The sequence below is a fragment of the Myotis lucifugus genome, unplaced genomic scaffold (genome assembly GCF_000147115.1).
Source record: "Myotis lucifugus unplaced genomic scaffold, Myoluc2.0 scaffold_100, whole genome shotgun sequence".
Classification (NCBI taxonomy): Eukaryota; Metazoa; Chordata; class Mammalia; order Chiroptera; family Vespertilionidae; genus Myotis; species Myotis lucifugus.
In genome coordinates this window covers 4,300,668-4,320,797 of record NW_005871148.1, presented here as the reverse complement: position 1 = coordinate 4,320,797, position 20,130 = coordinate 4,300,668, and the positions used below count along the sequence as shown (strand labels likewise).

Here is a 20,130-nt window from a genome sequence, read left to right as displayed (position 1 = left end):
CTACACCCTGCAGTTCCGGAAGGAACTAAGAATGAGGAGGGGCTGGAGGAGAAAGACGGGGCTGGAGGAGCAAGACAGGGCAGGATGTGGTGGCTCTCATTACCAGAAAGTAGAATGGGGAGGGGGAACATCAGCAGGGTCTGATAACCTACCTACTCACCTGAGTACCCAATTCTAAGATTTTCACCCCCCAGCCCCTCCTTGTTCAGATCTCTGATCTGAATCAACACTCTGGAGTGCAGGCCCTGGAGCAGCCTCCTTCCTCCCCTGCAGGGAAGGCAAAGAAAGGCCACTCCTCCTGCTCTTTTCAACCAGAACCTCTCTTCTGCCCACCCCAAAGGGCACCACAGTGTGACAGAAACTCACTGTATGTTCTTTATCCTCCTAAATGGGGGACTGGCGTGCAGGTGTATGGGACATTCTTGGGTGGGTGGGTGACATGTTAGCAGCTATATGCAGTAATAGCAGAGGCCCCTAAATTTGAGAGCCCCACGGCAGTGTTAGAGTTTACTTGCTGTTAGGGCAGAAAATCAGCTTGTTTTAAACCCACCGTTCGCCATATAAACACAAGGCTGCTCTTTCAAAACAAGTCATTATCATGTGCGAGGCAGACAATCTGAGACTGCAGGGCAAGGCCAGCAAAGAGTTCTCCGAATGTCAGGCCTTCAAGGACTACCAGGACGCAGGGGTCTTTGTCACAGGGGACTGCTCAGGCTCCTCCAGCCATTCTGGCTCTTGACTAGCCATTAATCAAAACTCACTATATTTTGGAATAACTCTTCCAGGGATACCTGAATATTGGTGATAATAACAAGTTCCTTTGGCAGGGGATCTGGTAGGTTCAGAATTTGGATAATATCTTGCTGCCATTCTGTTTATTCCACTGCCAGGGTAAGGTCCCCTCTGGTCTACGGGGCACTTCATGGGTGGCAGCTGAGGTCAGAGTGGAGGCATTGAGGCCAACAATAGAGTGAGTACTGCCCCTGCCTCTGAACAGCTGGTGCCGCTGGATCTAGGCCCCCTTTCTCCATCCTAACCCTCCAGCACTTCCGGTCTCAAAAAAACAAAGGAAGTGTCAGTTTGTGAACTGCAGAAGCTCACATGTAGAGCAAAGGAGAAAATGAAAATAAAAGGCTTTTCCTCACTTCCTCTGGGATGACGGAACCCACTGTTTTCCACCAAGGGGACTTCCAACTCCAGAGAGAAGCGCGGACACTGCCCCCTCCATTGTTTTGGAACGTGTGTCATAGGGAGAGCAGGGTCCCATCTGGAGTGCAGGCATGCCCTGCTTTCTGCTGCACACTGCCAGGCCCCCAGCTCAGGGAAGGGCCCACAACAGTCTATGGGAAAGAGAAGTGCCAGCCCAGGAACTCAAGCCCTCCACCACTTCCCAAATCCAAGAAGGGTGAGTGAGCTCCAGGCTGGCTGTGGGCCTCTCATCTCTAAACATGGGAGGGTCATTGTCGCTTCCTGCTCCCTCCATGGACCTGGTTACCAAGGTGGGTTCAATCCTCAACCCACCTGAAGAACACAAACCGACTGACCCTTGTCAACTGAGGGCTCCCAAATACCTGTCCTGAATTCAGCCTCGAAATCTGCTCTTCTAGCGTAGGAGGCAGCCTCTCCTCTTCATCGGGGGCTCAGGAAGCAAGACAGAGCTTGTTCATTACCCAAAAATCAATCCCAGCTCTTACATGCCCGTGTTTCCCTTCCACTGCAATTTCACTTAGCTCAGTCTCCTAACATGGAGTCCTTGAACTCTCTGAGGTCATGGGCAAGATTCTGTCACTGTGCTTTTTTTCTAGGGAAAGGATCCATCTGTTTCTGCTGCTCAAAGGTATTTTGACCCCAAAGAGCCACTGACTTAATTTGCTGACTGCTACCTCTCAGTGAAGATCTGGGGGCCACAGTGACTCTTCCTTGGCTAGGTCTCTGCTGGGTCAAAGACATACTTCTAAGTCACCTAAACAAGGTCTCTTGGTTACCAAAGGTGATAAGTTAGTCATTCAGTGGCAACCATGAGGAGTACTTATGCAGTTTTAAACTCACTTCCAAGTGGGTCTAAATCACAATTAGGACTGTTTCTTCAGCAAAGAGAGAGCCCAAAATAAAATACCATCTGGCCAGAAGGAAAGGTCAACCCCAGACACATTTAGAGTGCAGTGCTAACTTCCCCAGCTTGCAGAGGGAGCATGACTTGGGAAAGAGGTCTTAAGTAATGAGGCATGTTCCTCAGCATATACTGTGTGGCTCAGACTGTGTGGCTGGGTGGCCTCTGGAAATACTAACTTAAGTTAAATGTTAACTTACATATAACAGAAGTCTATATGACATATGTGAGCTACAAAAACTCACAGTTTCCCAAACCGAATTCTGGATTATCACCTAGAATGGCTCACAATGAGGGCAACACAGAAAATAATGGAATGGTCACTAAGTCTCCAGATGCAATTAGTCATGTGGTCAAAGTCACAGCCCAGATATGTTGTCTGACAAGAACTTACTACTCTCATATATCATATGCTTTAAACTGAGTTATCTTTCACTGAGAATACAATGGTACAAAACTTCCAGAAATTAAGAAATGTGAAGAACTGGAATACCTTTATTTTGCTGAGTTTCATTTGGATTTTCTTAGACACCAGTTCAGACCAGTACTTCTCTCCTAAGAAGTCCCAAAACATTCTCCCAAGCAAGGCGTTCACCCAGGCTTCCTGTTCTTCCTCCTCAGAGGGCAGAGCCTCTGGCAACTGGCAAAAGAAAAGGGACCAAAATTAGCTAGAAAGCAACTGGAGAACAAGACAGGTGCTTATTTTTATAGTCACTGAAGGTCCTTCCCTATAGAGATGGATAACCACGTGAGTCGTATTTCTTCCCTATAAATTACAAGTCCCACATTATGTCAGTGAAGAGAAAAAGAAAAGCCACCATCGCAGATAAAAACTCCTCACCCCCTGTTTTATTTTTCTACCAGTCTTCCTATGGATACCATTAGCTCAGCCAAATTGCTTTGCCCCCCCCCCCCAAATTAGCTCGGTACTGATCAAATGTCTGCCTACCTCTCCTCTGGCTCAGGCTCCCTGGATGAGTAATTGTCAGGCTGGTCCTCACCAGGCAGCCCCAGAGTTTCCCAATGCTCAGGACTCTCACATTTAACCTCCTGATTCTGTGACTCATGATTCTCTGGGGTGAGGGGCAGGGGAGTGCTTAAAAACACTGATGCCTGGGTCCTACACCAGACATACTAATTTAAGTGGGTATCAAGATTTTTAGAATCTCTCTCACTGATGTAACAAACAGGTGAGGTTGAGAACCCCAGTCCTGGATTAGAGAGGCACTCTCAGGAATTCAGTGAGACTCCTGTAGCTCTTCCCACCGGGTCCTCACTTCCAAATGATACAATCCATTTAAAACCTCTGTCACGTCCAGTGTGCAAGGTAGAAGAGCAAACCTAGGTTAGTCTCCAATTTCCAAGGCTAATGACACTATGGACTACGGCCTGGTGAGGGTGAAGAAGGGAGAAGCAGCAGTGACATCTATGACAGTATGGTGAGGTTTGGAGGTTAGTGCAGGTAATGCGTGGCGGTCACCATTGTTGTCACTATTGCTGCCCACTGAGGCCAGGCCAGACCCTGTGACAAGACTCCTTCTCAGGTTCCCTCTTTTATGCCGTCCCAAACCCTAGAAAGACAGAACTTTTATGTCTATTTTGGGGATGAGAAAACAGATTTGGAGCTGTTCAGTGCCTTGCCTGAGGCCCCTCATTTATTGGCAGAGCCTGACTCACAGCCTCCTTCTCCCGGATCTCCACCTGCTGGGTCCTGTGGGAGGGCGGAAGGGGGTGTGACTGGCTCCTGGCGTGACAGACATTTCCCTATCCTGAGGTTTCTAATTAGACTATAACTTTATAGAAACAATTGGCCTTGGAAAGCAAAGACCAAAGGAACTGGAAGTGCAGAAATCTGTGAACTGTTCACCCTTTCACTTCTATGGTTTATGTAATGCATTTGTCTTGCCCTCAGGGGTTGCCTGCAGCCATAACACACACCAGACATTCTCATCCTCTCCATGCTCCATACATGTGCATTCATACCAGTGCGATCTGGTGTGGGCAGCTGGGACTGTGCTGATGTCGCAGCTGTGTGCCTAGGCCAGGAGCACAGTACAAAGGGGGCTTAGTGCTCATGAATTTGACACTTGGGGAAGTGATGACTTGTGAGTACTTCAAAGGTCTATGGCATGTACCTATGTGTGATTTTTCTGAAGCCTGGTGTTCTGAGTGTCTGGCCTGGTGAACCGCTCACTGAGCTTGTGAAGGGCTTATCGGACTGCCCAGCACCCACCTTACCACTAATCTTGTCAGAGCTTGTGCCATCTTTCTCTTTGGGGACCTGGGGCTTAACTTGCATTTTCAACTAATGTCACTGCATGTGAAGGGAGATGTTTTATGTTCTAGGAGTCCTTCACATTTGGAGTATTTTGAAAGGTCTCCCTTATAAATGTTGGTGAGTCTCATTAAAAAAAAATTAAACTCTGGTTCTGAGGCAAGAGAGTAAGAAGCTAGGAAAATTCCTTGACAAGTGGAATAAGGGAAACTGAGACAAATAGTTAAACAAGGCCACATAATTAATAGCTGCTAATAAATTGCAAGATCTTATCCTCCCTAACCAAGGACACTTAGGAGCAGATGGTTTACACTTCTCCTCCCCTACCAGAGAGTAAGTAGCTTAAATCCTCCAGGTCAGGGAGATAGATAGCAGAGACCCAGTTAGTGCCATTAGTGCCAGCCAAACGCCAGACTGGATGAAGTCGGGAATAAATAACAAAAAACCCAATTAAAGCCAGACAAATCCAAGACAAACGTAGAGCAGCAAAGCTGACCAGAGAATGATCCCAAAGTCCCCTATAAGCTCATTTTGATGCATCAGCATATTAAAGAACACACCTGGAAAGCTGTTGAATATTCCGTTGAGACCCTCCCCTGAGACCTCCCCTAAAACTCCCTCCTTTAGAAAACAGATAAAAACCCTTAAGACAAAAGACCCAATGCACACTCTCTCTTAAGCATGACTATGTCCCCCTTCTTTTCTCAGGTGAGTATCTTTTCTTTCTTTCTCCTAAGCTCTAAGGGTCTCCACAAGATTTGCAACCTGGGAGCAGGGAGCAGTAGGCAGCAGCAGCTCATTCTGGGCTAACCCCCTCAACCTGTCTCCTAGGTCCCTCTTTTTGCCTCTGTAATTTCCTTTCCTGAGTCCATGCAGCCCAGTCTGGGCTCACTCCTGTTGCTGTGACCTTGCCTCTTCTATCTCAAGCCTTTCCTCTGTTTCACTGTCCACAGCTTTAATAAATGTATTCTCTCAAAATCACCAGGATTGATGTTGTGAAATATTTCCTACACATGATGGGGCCAACTGCCTAGTCCTGGTCCCTTTCTGGTGAGAGTTTAAAAAATAATACATGTTGATCATTCTATTTCAGAAGACATGGTTCTACCTCACTCATTTTAATGTCTGAAGAGTATTCTCTCTGTGCTTTTCTAGTGCTGTAATGTCTTTTGATATTAACCAAGACCTTTCTACCACCAGGTCCTGGACAAAGGAGCAGAAGTCTGTGATCAGCGAGCACTCAGTCATGCCACAAATTGTACATGTTATATGGAGTCACTTTTCTCTCTGTCTGAACACCTGCACTCCACCCCTAAGGGGATCTGGTCCAGCCCGAGGTTACTGTCTTTGAGTCCCATCAGATTAGCTATGTAGACTTCGCAGTAAACACTCACCCTAGGACAATGCTTTCCTCCCTGGGGGAATTCAGGCAGGGCCTGCTGCTGCCCACATAGGGTACTGCATGTCTTCCTTAGGTCTGCAGGCTACATAAGAGAATAGATTTCTCTTTCCCTTCTCAAGCAGGGGAGTCTATCCTTTATTAACCTTTCTTTATAACCCTAGTTATTCACAGTAAACAGGTTTACAAAAAAAATTTTTTTTTAAATAGCAAGAAACAAAGGCTATTTCACAATTTATATTTGAGCCAAAGGCATATGATGTGGAAACAAATTTCAGAAATAACTGACAAGCAGGTTGTTTTTTGTTTTCAACAGTTCCTTTTTCTAATTCAGGCTTCTCGCCACAGACTCACTGAGAACAAAGAAAAATCCAAGAGCAGCAAAACATTCAGAATGCCTCAAAGCAGTTTATGAACAAAGTCTGGATTCAACAGGCTGCTAGAAAGAACTCACTTCCAATGAATGTCATAAACATTAAAGAGCTTAAAGAATAAATGTACATACGGTTCCTAATATTGCTATTTGGCTGGAGGAAGGAATGGAAAACTACCCATTTCACTATTTCAACTATATACGTATGTACATTTTCAAAGGGCAACTTTCAGAAAATGGCTTCCAAAAAGCAGTTGGAGAGGTCAATGGTCTGAAGGAGAAAATGACTATCATAACTGAGTAGCTCTTGGGATATATGTTATTAAAAATTAACCTCCAAAGTAAAGTAGTAGAGATTTTCTTAATTTTGTGGTATAACCTTTCCTATTACAAATGGCCAGGAGACCAGCCCAGGATTTTTTGTTACAAAGAGAGCTTAGTGCCTCTGATCCTAAGGTTTGATCATATACAATCTGATGCCACTGAGAGTCTCACAAAGGGCTGCTTGGTCCAGGGGAAGGTACAATGAAGACCCTTCCCCCGGGTTGTTAGCTATAAAAACAATACATAATCATTATAGAAAACACCCATAATCCCACTATCCAGATGTAATTATTTAAAAACACTTTTTATATATATACACACACACACACACACACACACACACACACACACATTCTTTTAAAGAATATAAAATTTTTAAAAGACAAAATTGGATCTAATATGGTTTTGCATCCTTTTTATATATAGCTTCATTAAGATTGAACTCACATACCATACAATTCACCCATTTATAGAGTACAGTACATAGTTTTTAGTGTATTCAGAGTTGTGAACCAATTTTAGAGTATTTTCATTACTCCCCAAAGAAACCCTGAATCCATTAGCAGTCACTCCTCAATCCTCCCCAACTCCATCCCTACCACCACCACCAACACCAGCCCTAGGCAACCAACCACTAATTTGTCTCAATGAATTTGCCTATTCTGGACATTTCATATAAATGGAATCATACAATATGTGTTTTTTTGTGACTAACTTCTTTCACTAGGTAAAATGTTTTCAAGGTTTTTCCAAGCTGTGGCATGTAGCAGTACATCATTCCTTTAAATTTCAGAATGCTATTCTATTGTATGCATATACTACACTTTACCCATTTATCAACTGATGGATACTTCAGCTGTTTTCTACTTTTGGCTATTGTGAAGATTACTGCTATGAATATTGGTGTACAAGTATTTGTGTGGACACAGGTTTTTATATCTCTTGGACATATATCTAGGAGTAAAACTGCTGCATCATATAACTGTTTAACATTTTGAGAAACCACCAAACTGTTTTCCATAGCAGTTGCAGCCTTTAACATTCCTACCAGTAATGTATAAGGGTTCCAATTTCTCCACATCCTCAATAATACTTGTTGTTATCTGACTTTTATTCTAGCATCCAAGTGGTTGTGAATGGTATCTCATTATGGTTTTGATTCACATTTCCCTGATGGTTAAGTTAATGACCATCAATGCTTATCAGCTATTTGTATACCTTCTTTGGAGAAGTGTCTATTCAGATCTTTTGTTCATTTCTTAATTGAGTTACTTACCTTTTTATTATTGAGTTGTGAGACTTACTTGTATATTCTAGGTACTAGACCCTTACCAGATACATGATTTGTAAATATTGTCTCCATTTTGTGGGCTGTCTTTTCAATTTTTTTAAAATATAGTTTTTATTGATTTCAGAGAAGAATGGTGAGGGAGAGAGAGACAGAAAGATCAATGATGAGAGAGAATCATTGATCAGGTGCCTCCTGCACACTCCCTACTGGGGATCAAGCCCGCAACCTGGAAACAAACCCGGGACCCTTCAGTCTGCAGGCCGACACTCTATTCACTGATCTAAACCAGCTAGGGCTCTTTTCAATTTCTTGATGTTATTATTTGCAGCATAAAAGTTTTTAATTTTGATGAAGTTCAATTTATCTATTTTTTTATTTGCTTGTGTGTATTTTTGGTATCTTATGTAAGAAGGCTTTCCCTAACCCCAAATCACAGAGATTTACACCTATTTTTTCTTCTAGGAATTTTACAGTTTTAGCTCTTAAATTGAAGTCTACAATTCATTTAGAGTTAACTTTTGTATATGGTGTGAGGTAGGGGCCCAACTTCATTCTTTTGCATGTGGATACCAATTGTTCAGAACCATTTTTTAAAAAGACTATTCTTTCCTCTATTGAATTGTCTTGGTACCTTTGTCTATATCCTTTCTAAGATTTATTTTTAAATTGTATATATACCTTCACATTTCTTACTTATTATATGAAAAGCACTTTCTGACTTTTAAATGTTTGAAAAGCCAACTCTCAGGAGGGAAAGGAAAATCTTTAGAAAATCACTCCGCCAATTAAGATTTCCTGATTACTATTCAATTCCTACTTACTTTGTAGGGTTCTCAACTCCTGATAACACAAAACAGGGAATATCATATGATCCATTTATAGATAACAAGATAATTAGTGCAACTAGTAATAATAAAGAACTATCACTTATAAAGGAAAGCATGAAGAGCAATAAAAGTAGTACAGAAACACTGTAGCAGATCTTATTTTCCAGAAATTGTGCAATGATATTTCACATCCCACATGCTCTTCCAAGAAATCTGCTAACCACTCAACAAGAGGTGGAATCCCTGCCCTTCTCCTTGAAACTGGGAGGGCATTTGTGATTGCCTTGACTAATAGGGCACAGTGGAAGTGACATTATTTTACTTCTGAGACTTGGTCATAAAAGACAATACAGTATTCACTTAGCTTTTTCTCTAGGGATGCTTGCCTTAGAACCTAGTCACCATGCTGAAGAAAGCTCAGGCCACCTGGAGAAGAACCGAGGCCCAAGGCCCTAGCTGAGCTCTCATGCAACAACCAGCATCTTGCCAGCCATGACAGCAAGCCATCTTGTAAGCAGATCCTTCTGCCTTCAGTCCAGCCTCCCCAGCTGACACTGTGTGGAGCAGAGAGAAGCCTGCACTGCCAAGTCTGACCAAATTACAAATTTGTGAGCAAAATAATTATTGTTTTAAGCAACCACTTTGGGGGCTGTTTGTTACGCAGTCATAGATAAATAAAACACACCTATGTTGTATTCAGGACCTTCTCAACTACCAGATCATGAGAGCCAGGATGTGACCCACACATGCCTCATGCAGACCAAATAGATGCAGAAGCCCAGCACTAAAACTCATACGCTTTCTTCAAAGGCCCTTCTTTCAAAGGCTTATCTCTGTTCACACAATTGTGGCTCTCTGGTTTCCTAACCCATGCAGATTAGAATCACAAAACTAATAGAGTGGGGGTGGGAGATGGGGATAAGTGCTCAAGGAAAAGCCAGCTAGAAAAATACATACCCATACCAGCCAACTGACAACCGAGAGAGAAAGCTGCAGAGTTTGCAGTCTGGAAGACTTGGATTAGGGGAGAAAGGCCTTCTGACCTCAGCAGCCTTGCATGACAGGCCTGGATTTCCGTTTGTTGTACTAAGTCTTTATCAAGAAAAGATTAAATCATTCTGCTTGCTCTAAGGGGCCCAAAAGTACAATGTGGTTTTTACATTTTCATGAGACTTAGAAGAGGAAATGAATGTTTACTGGAAAGGTTTGCATTAGAAATCTGCCCCCACACAGAGGTTGAGCTGTTGGCCCTCAGGGTCTCCCAGTCCCCTGGGCTCCCACAGAACATGTTCTGAGGAAACAATGTTCTAAAACCTGTTTTCATTTAAGGAGCTCTTTTAAAAAGCAAGCTTTTTATTAGATAATTTTCTTACATCAGTGCACAGTTCTCCCCCTTATTTCCCTGAGTCTGATGAGTCCAGGCAGCTGATAGCACAGGGAGGATGGAAGTTTGGGGGAGGGGGATACACTAGTGATAAATCAGACATTTCCAGAACAATTTTATATTAACCTACTCTAGCCTATGGACAGTCTACTTCCTGCTCTTGCTGGTAACTTAGGGCAGAGGCAGTAGCCAGCAAAGGCACATGGTCTTTTTTCCCTGATAAAGTAGGTTACATGAGGAGGGCTCAAGGCCTCTTCCACACTGAAGAGCTCAATGAAGTGAATCAAGACTAAAGGCACAAACAGGAAGGTATCAAATGCTTCCCATTAAGAACAGACATATGGTCCCTATAAGAGGTCACTTTAGTAACTGAACATGGAAAACGGGATTCATGCTCCTCAGGTGGGAGGCTGTGTCTCAGAATATTAGTGGAAAGTGATGGCAGGAGGCCTCATGTCAAGCAAGGTTTTTGTTTGTTTGTGTACTCTTTGTTGTTAATCCTCACCCCAGGATATTTTTTCCCATTTATTTTAAAGAAAGTGGAAGGGAAGGGGAGAGACAGAGAGAAAAACATTGATTAGTTGCCTCCTGCACATGCCCCTACCAGGGCTGGGGAACGAGCCTGCAACCAAGGCACATGCCCTTGATCGGAATCAAACCCTGAGACCCTTCACTCCAAGGGCCGATGCTCTAACCACTGAGCAACCAGCTAGGGCTCAAGCAGTTTTAGAATGACCTACCAAAATGGCAGCGGGGGCCATGGTCTCATATCAGGTTTTGCACACTCCATCATAGCAACTGTGAAATTAGCTACAGTACTTAACTTCTGTGAGCCCAAATGGAGAGACTATCATCTAGTTCGTAAAACTGTTCAAGGGGTCAGAGTAATTCTATTAAAGAGCCTAATAAAGTCTGGCACATGGTAGCTTATATTATTTATCTTATCACAGATGGTAGTGAGTCAATATCTAGATTTTTACACTTTGGAAATAACCCTGGTGGTGAATCTTCAAAAGCACTGGACATAACTGAGGCGTCTGAGAATTTGAGAATACAATGGTCATTGAAGAATTAGACCTCTATTATTAATGATTCTGTGAACTTCCCTACTGATCACCCAGTTGCTCATGTGAAAAACCAGGCTGGTACTCTCACACCCCACATCTAATTCAACAGCAAATCCAGCCAGCTCCCCTACGACACATACTCCCAAAGCAGCCCCTTCTCACTACTGGCTGTTACCACCTTGACCTCAGTCCCATTCTCCACTGCCATCATTGCCTCCCACCCACACTTTTCCTCCTATAGCCAATTCTCCAGGGAAAGCCACTTACCTTTTAAAACTTAAATCAGATCAACATTACCCCCTGCTTAAAACCCTCCTGGAGCTTCCCATACCCCCTGGAACTGATCCGATGAGGCCCTGCCTTTGTCCCTTGCTCATTGTTCCCCATACTGTCCTTATCACAATTCTTTGAATACTCCAACCACATATCCTGCTTTGGGGCCTTTGCACTTGCTGGTTCCCCACCTGAAATGCTCCTCCCATACCTATCACCATGGCTCACTTCCTCACATTGGTCAGGCCTCTGCCCAAATGTCACCTCCTCAAAGAGACCCACCTTGACCACTGATCTGAAATAGAAGTTCTGGCCACCTTCTGTACTCCCTTATTTAGCTTTATTTTAATTCGTATCACCACCTGATGTCTGTTTCTTGCTATCTCCGGAACTACAAGTTACCTGAGGGCAGGGCCCCCTCTTTCTTGTTCATTACTGTGAACAAGACACCAATGCCTAGAACAGGGCCTGGTACACAGAGGTGCTTATGCAGGAAGAAATGAGTTTAAATGGAAGATCTGGAAAGCCACTCCTTGGCAGCCAGAATTACCTTTTTTCCAGCCGTGGGGCTGCTCTCCGCACTCTGCACGGGACTCCTCTGGGGGCTTCGGTTCTCTTGGGGGACACATCTGGCCATGTACACGCTGTAGTCTAGAAGCATCTTCTGCCGCACACTGCCCATCAGCTCCTTCTGCTTTGGCTGGGACATAATCTCCTCTACGCTGCCTTTACTGCTGCTGCGACTGTGGGTCAGGTGTCCTGAGGGACTGCTGTGTCTGCTGTGTGAGGGCAAAATCCCTGGAGCAAAGAAGTAAGGGTTGTTAATACAGATGAAGAAAAGGACTGCAAAGTAAATGAAATGTAGAGCAAATTCCACTGGTTTACACTGAGAAAAGCAGCTTAAAAGGTTATCAAATGACTATTTAAAAAACAGTGACAGCCCTAGCCAGTTTGGCTCAGTGGATAGAGCATCGGCCTGCAGACCAGAGGGTCCTGGGTTCAGTTCCAGTCAAGGGCATGTACCTTGGTTGCAGGCTCCTCCCCGGCCTGGGGCCCTGGTCAGGGCTCCTGTAGGAGGCAACCAATTGATGTGTTTCTCTCACATCGATGTTTCTCTCTGTCTCTCCTCTCTCTTCCAGTCTCTCTAAAAATCAATGGAAAAATATCCTCAAGTGAGGATTAAAAAAGAAATAGTGACAGTATAAGGTTGTAAGGAAAAGCAGCTAAAATGCTATCAAATGACTAAGAAATATTTATAAGGTAATACTCTCCATTCTAATAATAGATAATTTTTTAGAACAGTTTTTATTCCTCCCTAAGACCATTCAGAGTAATGGGAGCCATGAAATACACTAGTAGGTACCTTTTTCTTTTTCCCGGTAATCTCTTAGGGTCAAATAAAGGACTGGCACACACCCAGGGGCAAATGGAAAATGGGCAGAAAGCTAATTATTCATCCACAGCTCATGGCAATTCCAAACGTGCCCTCTTCTATTCAATAAGGTTTTTATCAAGCACTTTTCTAGGCCAATTCCACATCAAAAAGGAGAATAATCCCTGCCTTTGAACTTGGGCACCTAGTCAAATAAATCACACCTGGCAAGTGCAGCTGCAGTGGCATCAGCCTCTCGGGCCTCTGCAGCCGTGTGCTACCGAGGCAGTGGCCAGCGCAACGGGGCCGGGATGAGCGGGAGCAGTGCAGCACCCAGCCCAGGCTCCTCCCCGGGCCCCTGGAGAGGGCGCAGGCCAGGCTGAGGGACCCCTAGTATGTATTGTGACCAGTCACAATAAAGTTAAGTGAAGTTCCAAGCAAGAGGACATGGGGCAGAGGGATAGAAATGAGCAGAGGTCATGATTATTGATACAAATGCAGTGAGTCTAGATGCCAGAGGATGCTGCATTTATATGGTGATCCCGCATTTTGCTGGGGGACATAATTGAGGCCAGGGGCTTGACAGCACTAGCTGTCTCATTATAAACAGGGTTGTGCTGTTGCTTCTTCTTTCAGAGGAAATTTTTAGAAGTTTTATAATACATAAATATAATCCTAAGGAACCAGCAAAGGCTAAAAACATACACCTGCAAATGGTTCCATCACTGGTTAAATGATTCTGTCTAAAGGGTCACAGTGATTGGCCTAAAAGGCAAATTATTAATGAGAACACACCTTAGGTGGCAGACAGACAGTCATCAATTCAGAGTGGGCTTCCTTCCTTCCTATCTGGGAATTTCAATTCTCCTACAGGCCCTTTAAAAATACATAAACATTTAGCACACTTGTCCTTACCTGATTTACTTCCAGAGACACCAGTTGGCTTCTTGATTTCCGACTTCAGCTTAGATGCCAGAATAAATCTCCTAAACCACTCCTCCTTTTCTCGGCCAGTTCTCCCAAAGAGATACAATATCTGATCTCTCTGGCCAGATCTTGTTCCTTCCTGAGGATGGGGTGGCTTCTTAGGGTCCTCGACTCCCAGGTCTCTCTCAGCTGGCGGCTTTTCTTCAGAAGTCTCTTTATCAGTTTGGGCCTTGGACATAAAGTCATCTTGTCGACCAAGCTCGATACAAATGGGATACTTTTTATTCCAGATTCGTTTTCGAGCCAAACTTTTAGGTACAAGATAAATCTACAGAGAAAGGGAAGTGATGATTCACTTACTCAATTAAGAATATGCTACACTGTGAATTAAAATATGTAGAGTACAAATGCAAACTTTATAGTATTTTTTACTAAAATGATGAATGTGAAATAATTACCACCTATCTATAACATGACTATAGACTTTAGAATAAAATTTTAGAGATGACTTGTTATTCTTCTTCAAAATTATTATAGAAAGTAGATGTTTAAGAATTTTGCAAGAGCTACAAATATGTATAATTTTCAGGGAGTAATAGCACAATAATTATATAGCGGATCTTCATCAACTAAGTTTGGATATCAACTGAGTTTAATGACCCTGGACCAAATGTAAGCTGGGAGGAAAACAAAAATTTATAAAACTAGATCTAGAGGGAAAACTCTAGTTTATAACTAAAGCTATTTTAAATATTTCTATAATTTTGGAAAAACTTAAAGATCAGTCATATAGTTATAAGAAGAACAGAGAATATATAACTTTTTGGAATAACAAATAATTTATATTTCTCAAAAACACAAGTATATAATACTTTTATCAAAATGTAATTATATTGCATATCTATAATTTTCATATTTATAGAGACTTCATTAGTTATTATCCTAGCACCACTACATACAGCTTTTTGTTTGAATGAAAAACTTAACTCTCAAAGTCAGGAGAGTGTGCTATGCCCTTGTTCCTTGAAGTGTGGTTCCCGACCAGCAGCATGGGTACCATCTGGGAGTTCATAAAAATGCAGACTCTCAGGCCCCACTCAGAATTGCTGAATTCAAGCCTGCATTTAAAAAGATGCTCAGGAGAGGAAACCAAGATGGCAGCATAGGTAAACACCGGAGTTTGCTGCCTCGAACAACCACTTCAAAAATACAACTAAAAGACGGAACGGACATCACCCAGAACCACAGGAAGGCTGGCTGAGGAGAGACTCTTCAACTAGAAGGAAAAACAACAGCATTACGAGGCTTAGAGGAGGCGCAGTGTGGAAAATTTAAAGGTACGGTGGTGCGGCGGTGCGCGCGCAAAGCGGGCTGGTGGCTGAGGGCGCGGTTGTCGTTTTCAATCAGGAGTGAGTCTCAGACTCTGGGCTACAGATCCGGGCGAGTCTCTAGGGACCCTGACTCAAACGGGAGAAGCGGGACTGTCTGGCTACAGTCCCTCCGAGGTTTGCAGCGGTTACGGGGACAGAGAGGCAGAGCCCCTGGAGACGGACTGAGAGCAGCCATAGCTGCTCCCTCCCCCCGCCCTGTTGAGCCCGCCCCGCCCAAGCCCTGCGCAGAGCCATTTGCCGATCGACTCAGGCAAAGGCTGGACTAGCGCCTCCCCAGAGGACTGAAGTTTTCCACACAGCTGATTCCTATAGCCAGTCGGCCTGGTGGTCAAATCCCTCTAGTGTTAACTACAACAATTAAGGCTTGGCTAGAACAAGACTGCGCACAAAGACCACAAGGGGGTGCACCAAGAAAGCATAAAAGATGCGGAGACAAAAAAACATGACAGAAATGGAGGATATGGAGCTAAGAATCGCAATTTTGAGGGCTTGCTATAAACTTGAGCAGAGCCTCACGAAAACTAATGAGACCCTCGATGCTACGATAAAGAAATTAGAAAGTAAGCATACACGGACTGAAATAAAGAATATTATACCCAATAGCAGACCAGAGGAGCACAAGAATCAAACCAAAGATTTGACAAAAAACACCCAACTGGAAAAGCAAAATGAAAAAGAATCCGAAAGTGTGAAGATAGTGTAAGGAGCCTCTGGGACAGTTTCAAGCGGAATAATATCAGACTTATTGGGGTGCCAGAAGATGAGAGACAGCAAGATTTTGAAAACCTATTTCAAGAAATAATGGCAGAAAACTTCCCCCACCTGGTGAAAGAAATGGACTTACAGGTCCAAGAAGCGCAGAGAACCCCAAACAAAAGGAATCCAAAGAGGACCACACCAAGACACATCATCATTAAAATGCCAAGAGCAAAAGACAAAGAGAGAATCTTAAAAGCAGCAAGAGAAAGAGACTCAATTACCTACAAGGGAATACCCATACGACTGTCAGCTGATTTCTCAACAGAAACTTTGCAGGCCAGAAGGGAATGGCAAGAAATATTCAAAGTGCTGAATACCAAGAACCTACAACCAAGATTACTTTATCCAGCAAAGCTATCATTCAGAATTGAAGGTCAGATAAAGAGCTTCACAGACAAGGAAAAGCTAAAGGAGTTCATCACCACTAAACCAGTATTATACGAAATGCTGAAAGGTATCCTTTAAGAAGAGGAAGAAGAAAAAGGTAAAGATACAAATTGTGAACAACAAACAAGCATCTATCAACAAGTGAATCTAAGAATCAAGTGAATAAATAATCTGATGTACAGAATGAACTGGTGATTATAATGAATCAGGGACATAGAAAGGGAATGGACTGACTATTCTTGGGGGGGAAAGGGGAATGTGAGATTCGGGAAGAGACTGGACAAAAATCGTGCACCTATGGATGAGGACAGTGGTGGGAGTGAGGGCGGAGGGTGGGGCGGGAACTGGAAGGAGGGGAGTTATGGGGGGGGGGAGAGGAACAAATGTAATCTGAACAATAAAAATTTAATAAAAAAAATAAATTAAAAAAAAAAAATAAATAAAAAGATGCTCAGGAGCCTGGCTGGTGTGGCTCAGTGGTTGAGCATTGACCCAGGAACCAAGGAGGTCATGGTTCAATTCCTGGTCAGGGCACATGCCTGGGTTGCAGGATTGATCCACGGTGGAAGGCATGCAGGAGGCAGCCGATTGATGATTTTCATCGATGTTTATATCTCTCCCCCTCCCTTCCTCTCTCTGAAAGCAATAAAAACATTTGTAAAAAAATAAATTAAAAAATAAAATAATGCTCTGGAGATTCATATGCACATTAACATTTGAAAGGTTCTGCTCTAAATTGTACTAATACTGTAAACACACACACACACACACACACACACACACACACACACACCCTTTTTAGGGAAAAAATGTTTTTCATTAATCTGAGTTTCCTAAGTTAGTTGGACTTACCTTGCTGTCTGAGAGGTCGTAGATTTTCTGGCTGATGTAGGTGACCTCTGGCTTTGTTTCATTGTAGCTTGCCCTCCTGGAAATATTTTTATTGGGCTTTGAAAGTCTTAAGGTCCCACCCTCAAGTCGAACAAAGACTGAATGTGTCAAAGTCGCATGGTAAGTTTCTGGATCATAGTTGTAAATTTCATTCATCCAACCCTGATGGAGAAAACTTCTATTAGTAAAATAAGAATAAATACAGATCAGATTCAATGTGAAAATGATGACCGCTGGTATTTGGGACACTGAAATCAAACTTGATCATAACTCAAGTGTCAATTTATTAATGACTACAGGTTTCTGAAACAAGTGCTTAGCTTGAAGGATAATCAGTGCTGAGGAGTAATTTGGTATGTTTTTTGATAACTAAAAAGCTAGATTTGGGGGAGAATGACAATGTCCATTATCCTAAATAAAAGGTTATTTTCCTTTTGTAAAGCTGACAAGCAAATCAAGAAACTCAAAAGTATTGTTCATGTAAACAGAGTAAGGCTTTTGCCCTGACCTCCTCTGGGGGTGAGTTATCCCACCCAACCTGGTCTTCCTCAGTAGCCAAATACACCCTCTTCTCAGCCTACTTGCAAACGATCTTTGAAATTTCACAGACCATATTAACTCATGCTACTATTCCAGGACCCAGAGAACACCTACCACTCTATTTCTATATCACTAAAATAATATCGTAAAGCAGATAATTGAGAATTAGGCATTAAATAAATCATACATATGATCAATATGTCAAAAATCGAAAGTGTATAGTTACTTACATGAGTAAAATATTGGTCCAGGGTCACCTCTCAATCAACATAAATGTACTTATACATTGATTTTTTTAAGAGAACAAACATATTGAAGTGTATGAACAACACACAAAGGCCCAACACACCATAAAATTGTGCTAAAGCTAATCTCATAGCTGTAATTAATATCCATCATTTAACATTCTGCCTGCCCCACAGTACTTTCAGATGACATGGGTGGCCCAGATCTCTTTAAAAGAAGTTCTCTAGGGAATTTTAATTGATATCTTCCCACCCCATCCCCAACCCCCATTTTATAAATGTCTTTCTAATGAGCAGAGAAATGCTAACGCTCACTACACTGGAGTTGAAATTGTCATTCTTTTCAAGGAATAGCCATTTCTACAGTAAGTACTTGATCTCACCTTGAAGTCTGGAGGGCCTCTGCAAATGAGGAATCCTCAGATTTCTCTTTTATTCATTTATTTATTCGTCAAAACATTAGTTGAGTTTCTCTATAGACCAAGTAATGTGTCAGGAGTTGATACAAAGATGAAAAACAGGACACTATTCTTGACCCAAATCAGTAGAGAAGAATTGAGCCTTCATTTTAGCATCTTATGACCCCACTGGAGCAACCATAGAAATTTGGCACAAAGAGTACCCTGAATATGTCATGGAAGTAAAATTAGACAAATACACTTCTTCGTCTTTGGAGGTGTAAGATTTATGAGCCAATTATATAGGTTTATGTACTTCAATATATTTTATTGCATGAGATAGGAGTATTTCTCCCTCCTCCCAAAGAGTCACTTGTATCTATTAAAAAATGTTGAATCAAAAAGCAGTAACCATGAAAAGAGGGTGTGATCTAGGTGTTTATAAAGAAATAGCAATGACCAGAGTAATGAAGAGAACAAGCAATACAGAGCACAGTGGGGCCTGAAGTGGACTGTATGGTCATAGCATCTGTTTTGATGGCTCTATTTTGCAAAGTGTAGAACTAAGTATATTTTTTGGTTCACAGTTTTTTGCCTTTTTCTTTAGTATGTTAGTATGGTGAGGTTACACTAATTGATTTTCAAATGCTGAACTAGTTTTGCATTCTTGGGGAAATTATGTATCGGTCATGATGAGTTGAAGTTGGGTCATACCAGCTCATGAGAGCCTATTCTACACATCTCTTCCCAACTATACCTTCAGTGATTTCATGTTGGTAGCTTGCAACTGACTGGTGGGAGTTCTTACACCATGAAAATCAGTGAACAGTACAAAGAGGGCTTCCAGCCCACCCCAGAGAACCAGTTTATCATCACAACACTATGATTATCCTTTTTATACATTGCTGAGTTTGATTGCTAATACTCTGTTCATTTTCCCTCTAAGTTGACACGCTGCTCAAGCCATAATGACTTTCTCCATGCTAACAGTACTTTATTGCATGTAGTAAAAGGAACAAATATTATACATATGATTTCAAAAATACTAATGTTCATAATAATAGCTGACATATTATGATCTAGGCACTTCAAGGTGCATTATCTCCTTTACTTCTGCGAATTCCCTGTAATTTTATAGGTGTGGAAAATAGTGAAAGAGGTTAAGTGATTTGCCTCGAGAGTGGTTAAAAAAAAAGTGGTCTAGAGAGTGGCAAATCTGAGACTTAAACCAAGTCTACCTGACTCTGAGGTCCAGGCTCCTACTTCACCTCCACAGCACAGACCCACCTTCAGTCTAACACCTGGTGTTTCCTCAGATCATGGCAATGATGGCACTTCTCCCAGGAAGCTGCCCTGATCACCTAAGTTACTTTCCTCCTAGCACTGTATCTATTAACTGCCTGGTTTACTTAACCACAAACTCCACAAGACAATCACAGTTGTAACAAATGTTTGGCAACTGAGTACATAAATGTAGCCTTATTCAGAGGGTGGCTGTGAGGATTAAATAAAAGCTGTATATAAAGCACACATAAGGACAGTTCCAGATGCGTAAGTGGAGACAAGCAAAAGAATGTGCTGGGACCATACTAAGTGCAGGGAGCTGTGGAGGTTACTTTAAAGTAGGCAACTTGGCCCTAACCAGTTTGGCTCAGTGGATAGAGCGTCAGCCTGCGGACTCAAGGGTCCCAGGTTCGATTCTGGTCAAGGGCATGTACTTGGTTGCGGGCACATCCCCAGTAGGGAGTGTGCAGGAGGCAGCTGAATTGATGTTTCTCTCTCATTGATGTTTCCAACTCTCTATCCCTCTCCTTCTTCTCTGTAAAAAATCAATAAAAAATATATTAAAAAAAAAAAAAGTAGGCAACTTGGTCATTGTTCCCAACCAAAAAACTAA

General features: G+C 42.5%; 1 protein-coding gene across 7 annotated transcripts in view; it reads right to left on the bottom strand.

The window, feature by feature from the left end:
- Nucleotides 1-20,130, bottom strand: part of TEX2 (testis expressed 2) — a 56,016-nt gene that overhangs the window by 23,915 nt on the left and 11,971 nt on the right. For 5 of the 7 annotated variants that reach the window (XR_001348965.2, XM_023757000.1, XM_014458927.1 and 2 more), the window contains exons 2-5: nt 17,012-17,212; nt 13,611-13,950; nt 11,874-12,121; nt 2,604-2,750 (exon numbers count right to left, since the gene is read on the bottom strand). Coding sequence is in view for 6 of the 7 variants with exons in the window: in XM_023757000.1 (XP_023612768.1) it covers nt 2,604-2,750; nt 11,874-12,121; nt 13,611-13,950; nt 17,012-17,212 (936 nt within the window). In the remaining variant the exon portion in view is untranslated. Of the gene's footprint in view, nt 1-2,603; nt 2,751-11,873; nt 12,122-13,610; nt 13,951-17,011; nt 17,213-18,218; nt 18,686-20,130 lie in introns of those variants that run through there. The other 2 variants (XM_023757004.1, XM_023757001.1) reach the window with 2 other exon arrangements.